Source organism: Pithys albifrons, chromosome 4 (genome assembly GCF_047495875.1).
Source record: "Pithys albifrons albifrons isolate INPA30051 chromosome 4, PitAlb_v1, whole genome shotgun sequence".
In the NCBI taxonomy this organism is placed as follows: Eukaryota; Metazoa; Chordata; class Aves; order Passeriformes; family Thamnophilidae; genus Pithys; species Pithys albifrons.
The window spans coordinates 53,556,682-53,577,080 of NC_092461.1; the positions used below are offsets into that span (position 1 = coordinate 53,556,682).

The window sequence follows — 20,399 nt, forward strand, 5'->3', positions numbered from 1 at the left end:
CCACGGTGTTTGTAACTGTAGGTAAAAAAATGAAAAGCAATTGGAGTTTTTGTATTTCCCCAAGGAAACTGGAACCCATGACATTCATCGAAACTTTATAGATAATACTACAATCCAAGAAAAATAGCCATAACCACAGCAACAGGTACAAAAGATAAAATGAAGATCATATACACAATTAGATCCCTATATTAGCATATTGTTTGTGTATTTGTCAAGATGAGTTCTTGGAAACAACAAAATTTGCTATCTTGAGAGATATACAGCACAGCCTTTGGCATTGAACACACCAGTCATCTCTGCAGTACTAGGGGTACAACTAAACTGGCTGGAGTGAGTCCATTCAGTTTTAACATACCCATTTTGATTAGCTGATTGAAAAATATTAGACTCACAAACATGAAACTTTGCTTGCTTCACTTATGCAGCATCCATGTCAATTGTAAATATTGATAAGAAATGCTTTATTGTCTGACATGACCAGGAGAAAATACTTTAGGGAGTATGGAAGGGTAATGCTTCTATTTCCTCAAATCTGGTGGTAATCTAGTTAACAAAATGGAAACTCCTAAAATTCTCTAGGAGTTTCTATTTTGGTTTTGAAATGAGAAGAAAGGGGTTGAAAAATTTCTCCAATATTTTAATTAAAGTGCCACAACATGTAAATACTGGGGGGTTTGCTACAGGGATTCTAAATGTCTGTGATTCCCCTACTTTATTTTTATTTAATGAGGTAATCCCACCCTTTAAATCCATCTTGTCATCTCCACTACCAAGGGGAAAAAAAGAGGGCCATATGGCTACATTGTCAGTGCTCTTGTTTCTTTTTCTTTGCAATTAAAATATCATCACTGAAGGGATGACTTCTCATTTTAAATACTACGCCACAGTCTTCATAGATAGCTCTTGCTGAAAAACTCTAAGATGAAATTTAGGATAGATATTTTGAGTCCTGAAGTAATTGAAGAAAATTCTGGTTGTCTTTTAGAGCCAGAAGACCTTTTTTCTGCCAAGAATTTTGTGCTTCTTTTAATTTTACATCCCTGTAAATTATGTTGAGCATGACAGTTTGCAGCATCTGATCAATATTTTTCTGTTGATATTTTTAATTAAGAAATCAAATGAAATATTTGGTCATTCACTTTAATGCAATGTAATCCAATACATGCATTAGCCAGCTGCAACAGTGTACAGGCTCCAATTATTCTGCAAGAGTGTATTGAAGGTGAGTCTATTCTTTTCAGTCTGAATAATACATGGTTATGAAAGTCTAAAAATGACTCAGACTTTATATATATATATATTCACTTGATTAACAATGATGGTCTATGCAGTGCATAATACATCATCTGACTCCTCCATTTCTGCTGAAGAATTTCAGTACTACATACTGCAGCAGGACTGCAACTTTCATCCTAATAGTGAATAATTACACATATCAGACATTGTATACTGAAATACACACAGTCAGATAAATTAAAGATGAGGGTTCTTCAACGTTGTGGGTTATAAGCAAGATCTATAGCCTTACTGAGTGCAGCTGTGGCTCCTCGATAAGTGTTGTGGGCACACATCAGAAGGTCTGCAGTGGTGTTGGTATTTTGTGTCTGTTGAATTTATCTGAATGGAAATCTTAGAAAACAGAGTTTGAATCTACAACTGAAGAGTGCCAATAGATTCAGGATTTGCACCAGGAAGCCAGGATTCTCAGAGATGTAGGAATTTGTCAAAAACATGTAGTTTAGCCATTTCTTAATACATTTTTAAATGTTAACTCTTTCAGACTTAGTATATATTTTATCTAAGGTTGTTCACCGTCATGTTTTCAGTGTTAGCCAGAGCATTCCTGCCAATACGGGTCTATTCATGCTGCAGTTATAAAACCATTCCTTTGCTGTTTGTGGATAATCAGCATTGCTGTGATATGTGTGTTACTCTCAACATGAGCTAAGTGTAATGCTGTGAATACCACAGTAACATTTATAACTTGTAATTCTAGAAGGTAAAGCCTTTGTAATACTGGTCACTGATGATATTAAGGGTTGCACTTAATCCACTTGCTGCACGGGATGTTGGGGCTAGACTATGGTGTATCAAACTGCATGCTGTTAGGTAGGGCTCCAGCTGCAGGATCACTTCATGTTTGTGTGCTCAGTGTTTGTTAAGACTTGGCCTTGGTTGAGGATGAATCAGTAAAAAAGTACCTGTGTGGTTTTAGTTTTCCTATTCTTCTAAAATGAAAACACAACTATATTTTTAACACAGTTTCAAGGAGTGTTGTAGTAGACAGCGAAATGTATTAGAAGGCAGAGAAGTATATAAAAATACTGGAAACATGTGGCCCACAACCAGGTGCAAGGTAGTCTCATTCAGTATTACACGTCTTCAGATCTGTATCTATATATTATTTGGAGCTGGCATGCTTCTAAGCTTGACTCTTACAAACAAGGCAGTGAATATTTGATATTTGCTCCTCTGAGAAGTTTTTTGTTTCTTGTCTGTGTCCCACCAATGGTGTTCCATTTATTATAGGGTAAAACAAAGCAAATTTGCAAATGAAATATGAAAACCATATGAATACACATAGAAGCATATATATTAAATTTGTGAAATAATCTGTAATTCAGGGCTGGTTATTTGTAGCTTTTTTATTTTTGAAGCCTAATATTCAGTACAGCATATATGGATATTGTTGTTCCTGCCAGATTTTCATAAATACAGTAAATTGTAAAAGATCCTCAAAAGATCATCTGTTCATCTCCATTTTTTAATATTTTGTATTATGGGTTTGCATGTCTTTGTCCTGCAATAAACTCCTCCATTCTTCCGTTTGGCCAACCCATATTTGGTCCTTCTTTCCAAATATGGATTAGACTTTTTGAAAGTTCTGAACACATCTTTTCCTTCTAAGTCTTTCTATTCTGTGATTCTTGGGTTTGGGCCTTATTATCCCATAAGAGTTAATATCCTTTATTTGGTCCTAGCTTTTCATCTCAGTTTCACTTCCCAGACCCATATATATTGCTGCTCTTAAAACTCTACATGTCCCTCCAGGTCTCTCAGTACTTTCAGCACCTGTTCTCTTTATCTTAAAGGTGCCAAAAATGTTTAATGGAATGTGAGAGCTGAAACCAAGGCCAGTTTTTGTGTTTTCCTCATGTGTGTTTTTCTGTCCCAGTCCAACAACTTTCTTGCTATTTCACAAGTTTATTTCACATTAAAATAGAAAATGCCCAAACAATTTCTGATGTCAAAAATCATTTATTTCATTTAATCACTTCACAGACAATTACTGATTACTCTCCTGTATATGTACTTTTTCTTTTCCTTATTGGGCTGATTCAGTAGGAACCAGTCTAATTATCAATACATGCTTTCAAACTATGCCTTGCCATGAATTTCAAGTAAATTCATTAGTGTACATCCTGTTGTTCTGCATAATAACATTGTTGCATTTTCACATTTAAAAGCCTTTGTTATTGTGTCTGACATGTAAAGCCTTTCCTTTATACTTTTCTATATCAGCTGCCTAGGTTATTCCTGATTTTGTCTGATTTCATTCTATTTCCTTCCAGGCAGCATTTACTTTGACTTCTAGGTGCTGCAGTCAGTCAGTTAACACAGGTGAAATGTTTTCCTCATTATGGCTTTTTGCAGTTGCTTTTGTCTTTAGTGTTTTATGGACTTAGCTCAATTACGTTACTCCTGGTTTGAGTTTCCTAGATGTCCAAGTGAAGATCTTTCGTGCTTGGTTTTAATGAGCAAGTTCTGTGATTCTTAAGCTGAAGGACACCGTATCTTAAAAATACTAGTAATATAAGACTTATATCCTCTGGTTATGTCCTGTATTTTAGCCTCGGAAAGAAGATTGCTTTCATGGAGTCATAATCACTGCCGAAACAATAGCCATGTTAATAATATTTTTCTTGCTTGGAAAATATGTTTTTTATTCTCTTCATAAGTGCTTGTTGTTTTGTTTTGTTTTTATTTTTTGTGCACCATTCCAAACTACGGGAAAGTCTCTCACAAGCTCTTGATTTAATTCTTCTTGCAGAGGATCTCATTCCTCATGTAAATAATTTGTGGTTGGAATAAGAGCTTGATTGATGTTTATGTTTTGGAAATTCTAACAATTAGCTGGCAATATGGTCACTTATGTCATTGAATTCCATTTTTGGAAAGTCATGTGTACCAAAAAAATCAGTTCCACATTTTTTTTTTTAATACTAAGTACCACAAGCTTAAATCAAGGTTATGATCCCCTTGTAGTTGATGGTACCCTAGATAGCAGACAGGAAAACTCAACACAAAGTGCAAGATGTGAATGCAACAAACCCCTTGTTTTGCTGCATTTGGAGCCTGATTGGGTCTTTTTCTGCAGGTATTGCATGAAGAGCAAATAAGAGTGATACTGAGAATTTTTCCATTTTTGGTATCTGGTCTTGTCCTCTATCAAGTAGATTAAACCAATCTAAATAGCTGTTTTCCTAAATCTACACACATGCACATCATTTTATGCTTGAGAGGCATGAATTCTGCCAAAAAAAAAAAGATTTTATTGTCATCTCCTACTTAAGTGGAAAACAGAAAAGCTTGGAAAATCCACTCAGCTGGCTGTCAGATGGGAGGATTCAGTCTGCTCCATTGGTGTCTGCAGATTCTCGTGATAGAAACTGCATCTGTGAAACAGTGTGCAGCAATTGCAATTCCCTACTCTCTGTGTAGTTGCAACAGCCTCATTTCCACCTTTGTTCAACCTTTCTCTTAAAAATACTACTTTTTGACCAAGTTAACAAATAACAGCTAAAATACAAAAATGAATATATTTAGTAAAAATTAATACTCAAAGAATGATATGTATCCTTTTGTTATACTTCAAACTCAGATCAAAGAGGATATTTGATTTCTAGCAGCATCTCTAAAAATATTCAAACCTGTCTCTAATATACCAAATTGAGTTATTTTATTTAGACAATTGAATTCAGTCACAGAGGCAATAGTAATCATGACAGTGAACTTAGTTTTCTGTTGGTTGGGTTTTTTTTTTAATTTTCTCCCCTATGACTTTGAATACAAGTTAATCAGTTTTTAAAGTGTTTTAGAAAAGAGCAGCTTTTCATCTGCTGAAGATTTGTATGCTAAATTTCAGGCCAAAGTGAATTTTATTTCTGTAGTGTCTGATCTTAAGACTTTGAAGTCTGTGTGGAAGGGATATTGCTGATTTTAGAGCTCTTAGGTCCAGGCCTAGAGGTTAAATCCTTAAAAAAAAAGAAAAAAGAAAAAAGAGGAGAGAGAAAGAGCTGTCAAGATGTGATTGAAATGTATGGGTGAATTATGAGTTTCAGGTCTAGTGAGGTTGTTTGGCAGCACATGTATTTAGGGCTTAACCTAAAGTTAAAGGTTCTGTTTTTCAAAATCTTGCAGCTATAGTTGTCAACATGGACTCAGATATAGGAAAGCATAGCTCTGAACATAGAGAAACAACTCTCTCTTTTTCTGTGGACAGCTTATTTGATCGCTGGAATGACATCTTGGCTTTTATCTGCACTCATCAGTAGCCATTGTGTTTGCACAGAGCAGAAGTGCCAAACCTACACTGTTGCTGTCTTTTTTCTCCCTTTTCATAAGTATAATGACAAAGGATAAAGCATGTCAGTCCCTCAGTTTATCTTGCAAAGCCTGCCTTAAAACTGTGGAAACTGTCATAAAGAGTTGACTTGAAGCACTATAAAATAAAAATAAAAGTGAACTAATCTCAGCTTGGCTTAAGATGAGACATTCAAGTAATAAACATTGATCTGGTCTATGTAACATTCATGAGCTGTGGCCATGGCATCCGTTTTGGTTTGAGGAAAGTAAAACCTTACATGATTTTTTTTGTCTGAGCAATAAGTAAAGGGAAAAGGTATTTTTCTAAGCCTTGTTCTCAAAAGGCAAGCATTGCTAATGATGCTCTTTCTTTTTCCCTCTGCATCCTCTCCTTCTGCAGAATCTCATCGGGAATTCCTTCACAGGCCTGCATCTGGATATGTGCCAGAGGAGATCTGGAAGAAAGCTGGTAAGAACTGTTTAAAAACACCAGCTTAGTTTTCTGGCAGCTGTGTGCAGTTGTTAATGTACTGATGTGAGGAATGGAGAGGCAGGGGAAGGACTTACTAGCAACAAGAAAAAATTGTGTTTAATAATCTTAAACTGGAATTGATCAGGACATTAAATAATTTTATAATAGGAGCATCTGCTGCTATAGTTAAGAGAATATCAGCACTTCCAATAAGAACCCCTATTTTCAGGGCTTCTAACGGTTTCAGGATTGATATGTTAAAGTTTCGGTCTGTTAGCAATTAAAAAAAAAGTTAGTGTGAGGGTTTGTATTTTCATTTAATCTTCAAGGTTCTTGCCTAGTTAAGGTAAGAATTCCCAAAGGAGGGGAAAAAACCTAAGTGCACCTGTTAAAGACAAAACTTCAACTATGCAATGTAACTATTCTTAATTTAAAAAAGATTTTGTGCCTGTCAGCCCCCAGTGAAGCCTGTGCTCATAAACATGCAAACTTTTCAATGAAATAAGCAAGTTCACACCTCTGCAGCTGCTCTGGGTGTTTGCAGGGACATTGACAGCATCAACCCGTGCCTGGAAAGCACCCTGGGCATAAGTTGTTGTTGTGCAGTTTTCTTCAACACTTTGAAACTGAGCACAGGAGTTTCCTGGCGAGGATCCCACTGTGGTGCTGGAGCTAAACTTTTGCTCTTTTGACACTGATGTCAGAGCTTCCTTGTTTTCAGAGGAGCTCAGAGGCAGCTCCTGAACTCCAGAGAGGTAGTTGAGCTTCATACATGCCCCTCCTCCTTTTGAACACCTGTATAACCATGACGTCTACAGCAGCTGTCTGAGCAGCAGTTGATGATTAAATGGCAAATATGCAGCAGTTTTGATGTTTTCCATTCAAATCTCTTGCAAATGCTTGCTGCTTTCCATTGTGTTTTAAACTAGATACAGAGAATACAGGAAAAAAGGTTATGCTGGCATATTGCATCAGACAAGAAGTGTTTTGTGTGTAATATGGGTTTATCATGTAAAGTCTACATGCTTTAATTTGTTAATGTTTTTAGAATTACTGCATTTTCTGTGAAAAATAGCAAAACAATGTACTTATTTTTCTTTTTCTCCAAGGAAAGTGTAGCCTTTGTAACTTGGTGCCCAAAAGTATTTTTATAGTTTTGCCATATTTATGTTAAACCTTAAATGAAAAATAGGCAGTCCCAGGAAATCTCAGTGGGAGTAACATTATTAAACTGAATTTCAAAGCCTTCGTTCCTCTTGCAAAATCTACTATTCGATGTTGTTTGGCATAACAGGTCATTTATGACTCATAGGTGCAATGCAATAAAAGAAAAAGGTTTCTTTATAGTTAGCACAAGTTCATCAAAGCTTTTGGCTTGAGTTCTGAAGTTGGATGTGCATTTACACTACATGTATACACAAATGGTAGTCTACAGGAGCTGTGACATGTCACCTTATGAACATCCATGTCATCAGTTCCTTTGAAACAAAGTTTTTCCTTTGATCCCATTGCAGTATCTTATTTTCTGGTTTATGTGGGTTTAAATCCACTAAGCATGCCTATGAATTGGATATAAAAAGGTGTGACTCTGCAAAATGCATACCTGTATCTGTTACCATGTGTAGTGAAACATCAGAAAGCATATTGCTTTCATAAACCCTGGGCCTGCATTTTCAGGAGGGTACACTGAAGCTGGAGGTCTCCACAATTTCATGATGAGTTCAAGACAGTAAAGATGCAATTCAGCTCTATAAAAATAGGCCTCTAATGCCATTTGAGATGCTCCTTGGTTTCCTAGCTGCACTGCAACTGCCAGTTAAGAACGGTACAAATATCTCAGGTAATTTTTGCTGCTTCTTTTGGTAAGTCAAATGTCTATAAAGATCAGTATGCAGCTGAATCAAGTATGCAAGTCTGTTTGGGATGCTGAATCCATTGCACAGAAAGAATGTGGCATAAAAACACTAAACAAGCAATCTCAAAAGCATGTGGAAAAGGGATTCACTTTAATCTTTTGGAGACTGATAGACTTCAATGTAATTCTTGAAATACACCAAGTTAGACACGCTTTTGTGATTGTTGGAGCAAGAACATATTTTGCAGTACATTTTGAGTAAAGGTCATCTGAGCCCAATTCAGTTTCATTCATCAATAGAAAGCAGTCGTCAGTACCCTCATTCACGTCATTGAACTGTGAATTTGGAGATGAAGAGTCGAAGACAAGTTCTTAATGCTCAATAGTTAAGAGGGAGGCAGGCAGGTAATGAGAATTGGTCAGATCATAGGTTGGATGACTTACTCTCTGGAAATATCTATTTATTTTAAATAGAGAGAGGGTCCCAGGCCCACTGTGAGCTGCTGCCATAGTTTCTTCTGTGTCATGCAGAAACTGTCTTCCAGACATCCCCTGTCACTTAGGGCCCATTGTCCATGGCAGTCCAGTTGTAAGCTCTGGAGCTACAAAAGAGGAGTGAAATGGTCGTACTTTGTCATACAAAGACAATAAGCGTCCTCCATGTTGTAGAGAGTCATACAGAGAAAGAGATGTTGCATTTTGGGATATGATGCTGAGATAACTCTTGTCATCAGCTGCCCATGGCTGCCTTTGCCAGGGTCAGCCTGAGAATGAGATGATGGCACAGGGCTGCACATCTGCTCACCACCTTTCTTTTCTCATCATGTGGACCAAGCGTGCCCGTGTTGTGAGGGAGGTGACCAGGAGCTGGCTGGTGAATCATCATGTTGGGTGAAGAATGAGTCGAGCACCTCTCCTGAGTCTGCTCCAAGGATCTCAGACCATGCTGAGTATTGCCTATTCCACACAAGCTGTTTGCTTCCTCGAGTTTCTCTCATGGGTTACCACTACTCAAAGGAAGGGAGATTTCGGTTGCATTCCTAAAATGATAGAGTGAGTTTGTACCAAGAATGCTTAATATTAGTGAGAGGGTGGAGGATGCAGGTACATGCATCTTAGATACTTGGTTTTAAAAACTTCTAGATTTATGTTTTCTGATCTTGCAATTTAGTCACTCTTCCTTTCTTTGGAAGTGCAGAGAAAGGAAGAGTGCTGGTATCGTTCTTGGTCATCATAGCTCAGCATTGTCAAGGCAAATAAAATCTCCTTCGCTGTCACCCATGGCTTTTCCTGCACAGATACGACAGTCTTTATTGTTATCTTAAACTGTGAAGCCTGCATCCTCTGTCTGTAAAGTATTTGTAGGTAGAGGAAACATTTAGTTTGAGAAGCTATGAAGAAAATCAGTGACACAAAATTTTTAGTTTATTTGGGTGTTTGTGAATTCAGAGTATATTAAAATAATGATCGTACATTGTCACCAAAAACGCTGACATTTTAACTATTTGTTTTCACACTTAGTATAGCACAACACAAATTCTGTCATCAAAGTTGATGGACATACTAAAATCCAACCCATAGTTTAAACCAATTACAAAGTATCAGTCAGGCATATGGCTTCATAAACACTTTAAGCATCTTCATGCTCTCAGAAGTTTTGTGAAAAAACTTAGATGCAATATACAAGATAGAATTTAATTTTCAATTTCTATATTTGGACTGAAAAGAAGTTGCTTAGCTAGGATGAAAAATTGAAATTAGAAGTCCCTGTGAAAATGTTGCAGTATTTTGCTTCTGTTTAATGTAAGACACTGTAATTTCTAACCACTGCAAACACCTAAATGTAAAACTAAATTTATGTGATGTAATGAAAGTGCATCATGCTATACAAAGATAATTTCTGTTTGTAGCAAATACCAGCAAGAATAGAGATTTTCCTAAAGAAATCCACTTTGTTAGTAACTGCAGTTCATGGACATGAAATGCCTGTATTTAAGTTGCCTCATTTTTATGAAAATAGTAATAAAATGGCATCTGTATGTTTGTCTGTGTATATTTCTTTTTTCATGATCAGTGAATGGTTGCAGTTGGTAATAAATATTCAAGCACCTTGCAAATGTCCTACCAATTCCCTTTGCTGATCAGTGTGTGCCTATGGGACTAGAATAGGATGCATAATTTAAATATAAATTGCCTGATTTGCATATACAATTAGACTAGCTGTAGCTTTCATCGTAAGCAAAAATTATTGTCCTGTATTGCCACTTAGATAGAATTTTAATTCACCTTGAATATTCAAAGTAAATTAAGCCTTGTCTGTATGGTTGAAGGGTATGATTTTTTCCTCTCCTGAGGCTTTCCCCAAACAACATTTGTGGTAGGGTAATATAAGGGCATATTTTCAGCCTTGTAAAAATAAAGGCATATGTTTTATCTCTAAATCCCTCCCCACTCCCTTGAAAACTTCAGTGGAAGCATCTTTTTCAGATGTGCACACATGGAATATGCACACATCCTCTCAGTGGAACTCTTCTTTCGTTTTAGTTAGTTCAGTTTTAGTTCAGTACATGGCTTAAAGTTAAGGCTTTATTGTAATTTGCTTAATAATTGAAAATGGAGAGTTCATGTAGTCATTATTTTTAAATAACAGGTGCGGAGCTATCTGACATAACTCAAGAGAGTGACAGAGTATCTATATATAAGGGTTAAGTCTGTATATATGTGCATGCACACAAGTACATGGGCTAAATACATGGACTAAAACTCGTAACACTGTTGTAATACTTAGATTTTAATCTACAGTAAAACAGTTTTAATAGAAATCTATGTTTTTAATTAAACAGAACATTTAATTAAGGTGGTTTCTAAGTGCATGAAACAATTAAGAGCAAACACTTGAATGAAACATGTCATAATTAGTTTTAATAGAATGTTAATTGGTACTAGGTTTGCCAAGTTAATAATTACTGCTTATTAAATTTTCAATTAATCATTGTCATTTTGCTTTGAATAAAGATGAAAATTAGATAAACTAATTCAGGGGGAGGATGGTTTCCTTGTTAATTAGAGCAGTTAATTAAAAAAAAAGAAATTACTTGTTTTAGTTGTCAATTAAAAGACTGTTCATTAGTAAAATCTTTGCACTCTTCCTGCATCGAACCCAAATAACCAATTTGAGACAATCCATGTTTTCTGGAATAAAAGATATGGCACTAGTGTATACCAAAGAAAGGGCTCATACTGCAGTAATTGTTTTACAAGAAGCATGAAGGTTGTGCCCCTGGCTCAGTGCTAATTGCGCGCTGAAGCCTTGCTGGCCAGGGTGTGCTCAGGAACTCAGCAGAGCCAAGAAGTTGAGTCTTCAATATGGATATGAAGGAGAGATCAAGAGGTCAAATGAATGTTCATTAACAAATTTTAATTTTGTCTCATAAAACTATATGTCCAGGAAAAGATATTAGACCAGTGATTTAAAATTTTTAAATAAACTCTTGGAATATTTTTAGCTTCATGCATTTATTTGTTAACATATGGAAAAAAAATTGTTAAAGACTATAAATCTTGTCTAAATTTCTGGAGCTTAAAGATTAATTTTTTTTAAAGGCTGTAATATCATGTCTTGAATAATGCCTATTGTCAAAAATATTTATATATCAGCTGTGCTGCAGAACCAGTTTTTCAGTTTTCAAATAAATTGCAATTATATTGTGCCAGAGATCTGAAATGGCTGTACCTAAAGAAGTACTGACTGTGAATCAAAATAGCAAGAATCATCACAAGTGTTAGAGACTTTGGTGATGGGGAAGTAGAGTAGCACCTCAGTGGGCTTGTAGATTCTTGAGGTACTAGGTCCTCTGTCCTACTCAGAATGAAGACTTTCAATATAATTGAGAATAATCTCAATATAATAATAGTGATGGATTTCACACATCAGTATCACATAGCCCTGTGTCAAACATCCTGTGTTGATGAGGATTTCTTCCCTCCTTTGCAGAGGAAGCTGTCAATGAAGTAAAGCGCCAGGCGATGGCCGAGTTGCAGAAGGCAGTGTCAGAGGCAGAGCGGAAAGCCCATGACATGATCACTTCAGAGAGAGCCAAGATGGAGCGCACTGTTGCCGAAGCCAAGCGCCAGGCTGCAGAGGATGCACTAGCTGTTATCAATCAGCAGGAGGATTCAAGTGAGGTAAGGGCCTTGCTGGGCAAGCATCACCTGTGGCTGCAAACCATCGGTGTATCTGAGCTGGCTTTAATCTGGCATACGCTGTTTGTGTGACACGGGAGGTCAGTGCCCGCTATTAACTCTCTGCACAGTTGCTTTGGACATGTATTTCAGGCATACACCAACTTCCAAATTTTCTTGGCTATGTTGTAATCTGAGCCCAAAATAGCTAGTGAACTTGATCTGTGTTCTCACCTTTTAACTGCTGTTCAGCATTACATAAAAAGTGCATGTTGCTGTTCTAACTTGGCTTTTCAGTAGCTTCATTTCAAAGCTCTTAAAACTGCCACATTGGATAGATAGAAGATTGCTCAGTGGAAACCATTGGACAAATCTAATTTAAACGAAGAAATTATACATGTAAGAGGTTGTAGAGCAAGGTGGCTAAAAGCTTCTCTGGGGAAAGTGTTGGATGTAGAAGCAATTAGCAAAATATGATGGTTCCTTTAGGACAGAATGTGAATGCAAATTTGCAAGTATTTCCTTATTTTGAATGTGTTACTTTGGCTGCAGGTAGTATTTCAGAGTCGAGGAGTGGGCAGCATTGGGAAGGGGCAAAAATAGATCAAAAGAGCAAGGAGTAAAACAGGAATAGGTGTGTTAAGCTTTGATGTACTTTCAGACCTGAGAGTGGAAACCTTGAATTGTTGTGGTACAGGACATCTGACACCATGACTACTGTAAGCTGTGAGTGAAAGAGTAGCATGCGTTTGACCAGTGCTGCATCAGTCTAGATAGCAATTAAATTTCATGTCTGTTACAGAAAAAAAATAGAGTCTTATGTTAAAAATGCCCTTAAAAAACAGACATGACAAAGAAATCTCCATTTCTCAAGACCACTGAAATAAAAAAGCATTACCTTTGTGAAGTATTTATTTTTTTTATACTAACATCTTGACAGTAGTAAACCCGCTTTTTAATGTAAATTTTAAACATGGGAGTTGAGAAAAAGAGTAGAGAGAAGTACCTGTTGTGTAGGGACATATATTTGTGTACACTTATGTCTGAACACCTTCTGTGGGCTAGATAGGCAGTGTGATAGAAGAGTCACTTAAGTTGAAAGATGCAGATGTGCTAGCTGCAGCACGCTGAGAACAATGGCAGAAATCATGAGCAGATAAGTCAGTGGCATGCTGCAGTATGCATCCGTCATTTGAGGGAGCATAAGATTTTAATTCATACCAGGCTTCACTGGAGATGAAAGACCATTGTGGGATCACTGAATGTCCAGAGTTTCTCCTTAATGTGTAGCAGATGAATAACGAGGAGACAAAGAGAATTGATTTTTAGCATCTGAAAGTTTCTCAGAAAGAAAGGGACCAGGGGAAGTGTATGTACCCTATAAGTACTAACTGTTCCATTGTAGATTAAATGAGACATAAATTCAATTTATTGGCCTTTTGTATCTAAGATACTCTAGGACATTTTTGCTGCACTGTTCATAGAAAGGGCATTTTTCTGACCTAGCTCATTAAAGAGCTGTCATTTTGTGTGTGTATATATACAAGAGGCTCCTATTGTTAAAACTGTAATTCCAAAGGTAAATGCCTTTGGAGGAAACAGCAAATTAAATCCATTTAGTGAACTGATACACTGTAAGCAGGACAGAGGAAGTACTTATGTGCCAATATACACAGCCCATTTTTCCCCAAGCAAATGTGTATTCAAAGGAATGTGTAAAGAGTTTGTGTGCTGTGATTAACTCCTGAACAGTCAAAGCTTGGAACAAGTCATATGACAACAGACATCTTTACTTCTTCTTTAGCAGAATTGATTATGAGGATTTTCACTTCTTGGGAATGGGACTTCAGGCAAATAATCCTTTTAATTGCATTCTAATGAAATGTGACTCATAAGGTTATAGTTGTTCTCAGGGCTGTTTGTCTTCAGGGAGGTTACAATTCTCCTGGACCTAGAATTAAAGTCTAGTGTCCTGGTCCTGCAGCTTTCAGTCCTGTGGTCATGAGTGGCACATCAAAGTGGTTGTTTGAGGTGAAAAGTGAAAGTAATCAGAGAGAACTCAGGTTTGCTCAGTTTGTGTTTACAGATGCTTCATTAATTGTGAAGGGAGATAACTGTTTGAGAGTTAGATGTGTCTGTATGTAAGTAGTTCCGCTTTAGCTTCTAATTATGACAAACTCCAGCCTCTCAGGGTGATGTTTCTCATGGTTACCTGTCAATCCAGGCTCTCCTTTTTTTTCCCTGGGTGACTCCTGTGTAAGAATGGACTGGACTTTTCCTTCATCTTTTAGGACAAGATATCAGTTTGCCAGTGTTTGAAAAGTGTTTCTTTGGAGATGAAACCTTGGAGTTTTTGCGTTTGAGGAATAAAACTCCACATTTGCTTTGCTCTCATGGATCTCTCTGTGGATGTCCCTCCTCATTTGTCTAGGTTGTAAGTCTCCATAAACTTCTCTTCATTTCTGATTTCAGCAGAACACTTCCAGCAACACAGAGTCCTGTGTACTTAAGGCACTGGAGTAGAGTATCTAGGGCTAAAATATTTCCAGTTTCAAATGTGAGACTGTTGAAGTGCAGCTTCTGCAGTCTTACAGGTCTAAAGGGAAAGGCTGAGCATCCCTCCTTACTTCTTATTCTTGGTGGGACATTACACCAAGGCATGCAAGAGAGCTCAGTAAAGATTGCTATATAACCTCCATGCACTTCCTGACAGAGACTATTTCTCCTATGGGTGTCATTTGTTCTTTTGGCTGTTGAAACTATGAATGGAGATGAGAATTTGGCAGTGGGTTTCTAATGTATCAGATATAATTTTCATCTGATATGGCCACTCCCTGTCTATTGGCAAGGTTTCTCCCTTACAACTCTTCATTTGTTATTCAGTACAATGCAGCCTGGACTTGGCTGAGGCTTCTTGAAGCTGTTCTGATCTGAGAAATTTGTGGCATGATTTTCATGCTCTGGCTTCTCCAGAGCTCAAAGCGATAACTAGTACCAAGACTCAGGACTTTTGCAATTATTATAATTTTTAAGACAATGCAGATAATGCAAAACCTCATCCAAAACCTTTCAGAGGTCTCATAAAGAGAAGTAGATTGGGGTTTTCTTATTTTTTGTCAATGTTATTGTTTTCTGTGAGAGTTTTTTTCCGGTTTTGTTTGGGTTTTTTAGTGTTCTGTTTTGCTTTGGTTTTAGTCCAGAAAAGGTAGCACCCCTGAGTGCAAGATTGTCTGCAAGAAAAAAGTGGAGCTGGGCATCTTAAGCTGTAAGTGAGCACAGGACAGTAAGAAGACTAATAGGGAAGGTGTGATACGTGGAAGCATCTTGTCTTTTAAGAAGTGATCAGTGGTATTTTGAGAATCGCCATCTTACATCATATAGTAAGAATTTTTGGCCCTGATGTGATCTCTTGTTGAACTATTATTTACTTATGTTTGGGTTGTTCAGTCTGATTTAACAGGCAGTGTCATTGATTCAATGTCTTTGCATTTACTTTCTAAACATTTCCATAGTTTCTTCACATAAGGCTTTGCAACTGACCAAGATGTGTTTGTGATTTTCTGTTGATGAAATTGGTTGAGGACCAGCTAAAAGAGCACGTTGTTGTTAGAAGGCAAAAGCACCAGGAGAAGGCCTACCTGTCAGCATGGCTGCTCTTGAACCACAATTATTTCTTTACCAGTTCCTTACAGTTGCTTGACAAAAGATGACCCATTCATCAGTAGTTGACTTGGTTAAGTACAGAAACATGTGTGATCAGCCTATTTTTTAATGACTGCAGTGCCTGCTTTGGCCGCAATGTAATGTTGTGCAAATCAATTTTAATAGTAAGGGTGAACAGCTTAGCAAAGAGACTGGCTGCCCAGATTGTAAGGCGGGGGAGGGATCATCAAAACATCTGTCTTTCTGCTGTGGTATAAAATGCCACTGAAAAATCTGACACTCAGTGTTCTTCCTCACTTTTGAGTAGGATGGGGGTTGGGGACAGGGAAGGAACACAAATGTTTCAGTTCTCTCCACTTAAAGCAGATGCTGATATCTGCTTAGATAAAACAAGTATGTAACTGTCCCAACACTGCTTTTAGGAGATGTGTAATGTTAGGGCTTGTTTATATTGCAGCAGTTCATGTTGTATATGAATATCACACTTACCTGACATTTTCAAGACAGCTGGTTTCAATCTCTGATGACCAATCCATTGGGACCAGGACTGTGCCAGCAAAGCTGACTCTGAGCATCAGATGGTGTGATTCAGACAAGCCTAGTTTTTAGGCTGGTATTAAATTTAATACCTATGTCAGCTAATGTTTAATTTTTTGGCTGAGAGTCTCTTGGAAAGTAGCACATCATCCCCTTCAGTGGTGGGTGGTACAGAGGCTCCAGAGCCATGTGTTCTGCATAGAATCAGTCCAGATGTGATGTGAACAATGTCACTGCCTTAGACTGCTAATCTAAGCCTGGCTGGCCAGCTTGTATGTCTCTTCTGTACGCTGCTCCGTACTTCTGTTTTCAGGATTTAGCTACTCTTGCTAACTTGAATGAATGTTGATGTATTTCACATAATAAACAGTGTTTTGGCCTGGAGTGGACAGTGATAGGTGTAACTTCACTAGAAACATCTAAAGATTCAAATGCCATTTTGATGCAGCGTGGGAATTTCTGAAGTACCAATGTGTTTCCCTTTCTAATGAGTCTTGGGTAAAATTCTCGTAAACAACTTTGCTGGTTTTTTTATACTGCTATTCAGCAGCTCATACAGTCCTTGTTTACACCACTGTGGTTTCAGTGATTTCTAGATGTTCCTTTTCTTGTGGTTAGCAGTGGTAGAGTTTTGAATGCCATGGGCATTGCAGAACCGGGAAAAATCTGGGTTCTTCTTACCCAGCCATGCTTCCTTTCATGGTAAACTGGGGAAATCCAGAGTTTCTCAAAGATGACAGAGCAAAGGGGATTATTTTGTCTTCTTTAAGCAAGCTCTATACTAAGTCTCAGTTGGAGGTGTCAGAGGAAAGCAAATACTCAATTGTGGTTGAGTATTTCATAGATGAAAGCAACAGGATGGGCAAAATTTTTGACAAGTATGTGTTCTGGTACTGGGGACTACAGAAATGGAGACCACTTGTTTTTAAGAATTTTCATGATGGCAAACAGAAGTTTCTGAGTACTGTTGTTTGAAGATGGAAGCTTAAGTGCATGAGAATTAAGAGTTTGACCTAAGATAAGGCTCTGACCTAAGACTGATGTTCCTTGTCAGTTGAAAGAGGAGGATGAAATATGATCAGTGGCATAAATTCGGAGTGAGATTCCCATCTGGTGTAATTTAGCCCAATTTCATTGAATTAATCCATTTTCAAGGTAGAGAAGTTAAATTGAATTATGTAGTCTGAGAATCTGGCCTTTTGTATAACCTCAGTGTTTCACAGGCAGATCAGTGCGGAGTTGAACTGTAGTCCAGTCCTCCTTGTAGTTTTAGCTACATCTGGAACTCTACAGAGCACAAGCTGGAAGCGCCGCATAGTAGGTCACTACCCAAAGATGCAGTATTATAGACTGGGAGAGGCTTTGAGAGGTCAGCTACTCCCTTTCCCTATCCAGGTTCAAGTCCAGTTGAATCATTCCTGTAAGATACCTGCTTTGTCTGTACTTTTAATGATGGAAATTTTCAGCACCTCTAGGCAATTTGTGCTTGGCCTTAGCAGGTGTTTGATCCCATTTCTTCTGCTCACACATGTATACATGGATTTAGATATTCACTGCAATGATGTTTGGGTGCTACTGCCCCTGTCAGGCTACCATCTCACCTTAGGTTTAAGTTCTGAGTTCATTCTGTGTCTTCTCATAGCTTGTGTTTGTCTGACTTCTGATTATTCTGGCTGCCTTTCTCCAGGTTCTTTCCAAGTCTTACTAGTCCTACTTGAATTGCTGTTTTTAAAGTGCATCATCCCAACATGGACAGTGCTGCAGGCTGCATCTTGCCAGTGTTAGGAGATAAAGTGTCTTAAATTATGTGTACGTGGTCTATGGTTGTGCTTATATGCCCTTGTATGAAGATTGCCATCTCATGATGTTGTGGTCACCTGTTGTTCAAGATGCTCTCTGCACAGTTCAACAAGGGTGCTCCATTTTGCTGCTATCTGCTACAGCATCCTAGGAGGGAAAATACCTTGAGTACGTTCAATCCCATAGGGAGCTTAAGCTCTGTGTACAATAGCCCGATCAACTGGAAATATGTGAGCATCAGGGCCATATGAAGCACAGCCCAGGCTATTAGCTGGCATCTTGAGCCTGGATTTTCTCTGGTAGAATTTGGAGCTATCAGCCAGGAGTGTGAACAGAAAGCATCTGTTTCCAAAGGTTACAGTGCCCAAGCCTGATCTTTACTGCTGTTTTTCACTACTCGCACACAGGAAGGAGCAATAAATGGCCACAACAGTGAGGGCTTCTGCACGTCAAATGCAGCTCCAGTTGCAATGCAAGCTCTCCATGGCATGTGTGCTTGTTCATGCTAATTTGCTCTTTAGTAATTTTAAAATGCACTAAGTTGTTGTATAAATGTGAGCTGTAAAATTTGTGCTTTTATTTCCACAATCACACTAAAGCTGTAATGACCTGTCAAATTAGAAATATGTCCGATGGATAAAATCACATACTAAACAATGTAGGACACATTAAGGAATCATGTAAGGAGCCGTCTTAGTGCTTTGTCACTTCATTAAAATCTTGCACCTATGTATCACTTTTCATGTTCTGTAAAGGCTGATAGTTAATTGATGTCTATTTCAATAAGAACATTGAACCAATACTGTTAAAATTAAATTACTGTTTTCTGACATCAGTACAGATCTTGGGGTAAGATACTGAAATACTATATGTTGACTCTGGTCACATCTGGAGACAGTTCTGTGTGCAGATAGAATTTCCTCAAAAAAGGGAAGCAAAATGAAGATTCCTCAGAAGCTGGCCTTTATTAACTAAAGAGATACTTGAACAGGTCAAGTTTGACATCCTCATAATAATTCCTACACGATTAAACCATGCATTTCAGTGTTGCTAACAGGTCAGCATAAGGGAGGAATTCCTGCACCTGGGCAGTTACTGGCTGACTTCAGCATTCTTCCATGTGGGGAAAAGTGTCTTTTCAGAAAAGTCTGCATGGGGAGGTTTTTTATGTGTGAACTTGTTTTCAGGTGAAGCAATAAAGGAAAATAAGCACCAAACCCAGGGCTGGCAATTTAGTTTGAAATGAATAGCGAGGAGGTCAGCAGGTATGGCAGTAGGTGGAAACTCTGCACTACTGGAGCAGAATTATACCATGTTTACTGATCACAGTACAAGCACCAAGCTGTCAAAATGAAACTTCCATTATTATGATACAACTGTAAAGAAATACTAGAATAGCAAAAGAGAGAGAATCCAGGTATATCACGCTTCATTATCTTTCTGGTAGCAGGATGAGTCATTGTATCTCTTTGAAATGCTAATACAAGCATGTCAGGTCTTTTTGGTGCACACATAAATATGTGTATGTGTACATGTTCCTGTATAGTGGTCTAAATTACTATGAGTTATTTTTCATCGTGGAGATAAAAGGGCCTTTAAAGAAAAGGTGTTTAAGAATAGTACAGCTATCCATTTCCAGTGGTGGATTTACCTCTCCAGCACTGGACAGAGTTTGAGCAAAACAAACCCAAAACAACAAATACTGAATCAAAACCAGGTGATGCCAGACAAGGAGTCTGAGTTCCTGCCATTCAACTACCAGAAACATCTGTTTCTGTGTGTTGGTAATTCCAACATTTTTTAAGTGTTTTCAAAGATGGGAACAATTTTATGAATTTTAAAAAAAGTTCCCAACACATGTATCTATAATTACCTGGCTTAGTCTGTGTGTTTAATCAGTATGAATTGAGAATGCCATGTACCTTTGATTTCAATCTCAAAGAACTGTTGAGCACTGGGCAGTTACCCTTCTCCCTGTCTGCCAGTACATGCCTATGCCAGAAAAAGAACAAGGAACCAACCATCCAAAACAGCAAAAAACAGCAACAGGGAGGAATATGGAACTAACATAGGAACATTTTCTAAAGAAGCCAGTTGATTCCAATTAAATGTCTAATTTCCTTAAAATACTGTTTTGGATTTAGGTCTTTGTTTGATTCTGAAATTGGGAATTAGGTTTTAAAGTAGTTGAGGAATATCACTTAAGGATTGGCTGTGTTCCAGCATCCAGCTGGCAGAGCTACAGAGTGTGTTAAAGTGAATAGCACACATATTCTGCAGTGGCTTCCCCATCCTGCCAGA

The 20,399-nt window shown here is 37.8% G+C and overlaps 1 protein-coding gene across 4 annotated transcripts in view; it reads left to right on the top strand.

Annotated features, from left to right (window-relative positions):
* The window catches only part of RUNX1T1 (RUNX1 partner transcriptional co-repressor 1), a 113,519-nt gene that overhangs the window by 88,564 nt on the left and 4,556 nt on the right, over positions 1–20,399 (top strand). For all 4 annotated transcript variants that reach the window (XM_071554193.1, XM_071554195.1, XM_071554197.1 and 1 more), the window contains exons 9-10: positions 5,990–6,058; positions 11,911–12,101. In XM_071554193.1, coding sequence (XP_071410294.1) covers positions 5,990–6,058; positions 11,911–12,101 — 260 coding nt within the window. The remainder of the gene's footprint in view (positions 1–5,989; positions 6,059–11,910; positions 12,102–20,399) is intronic.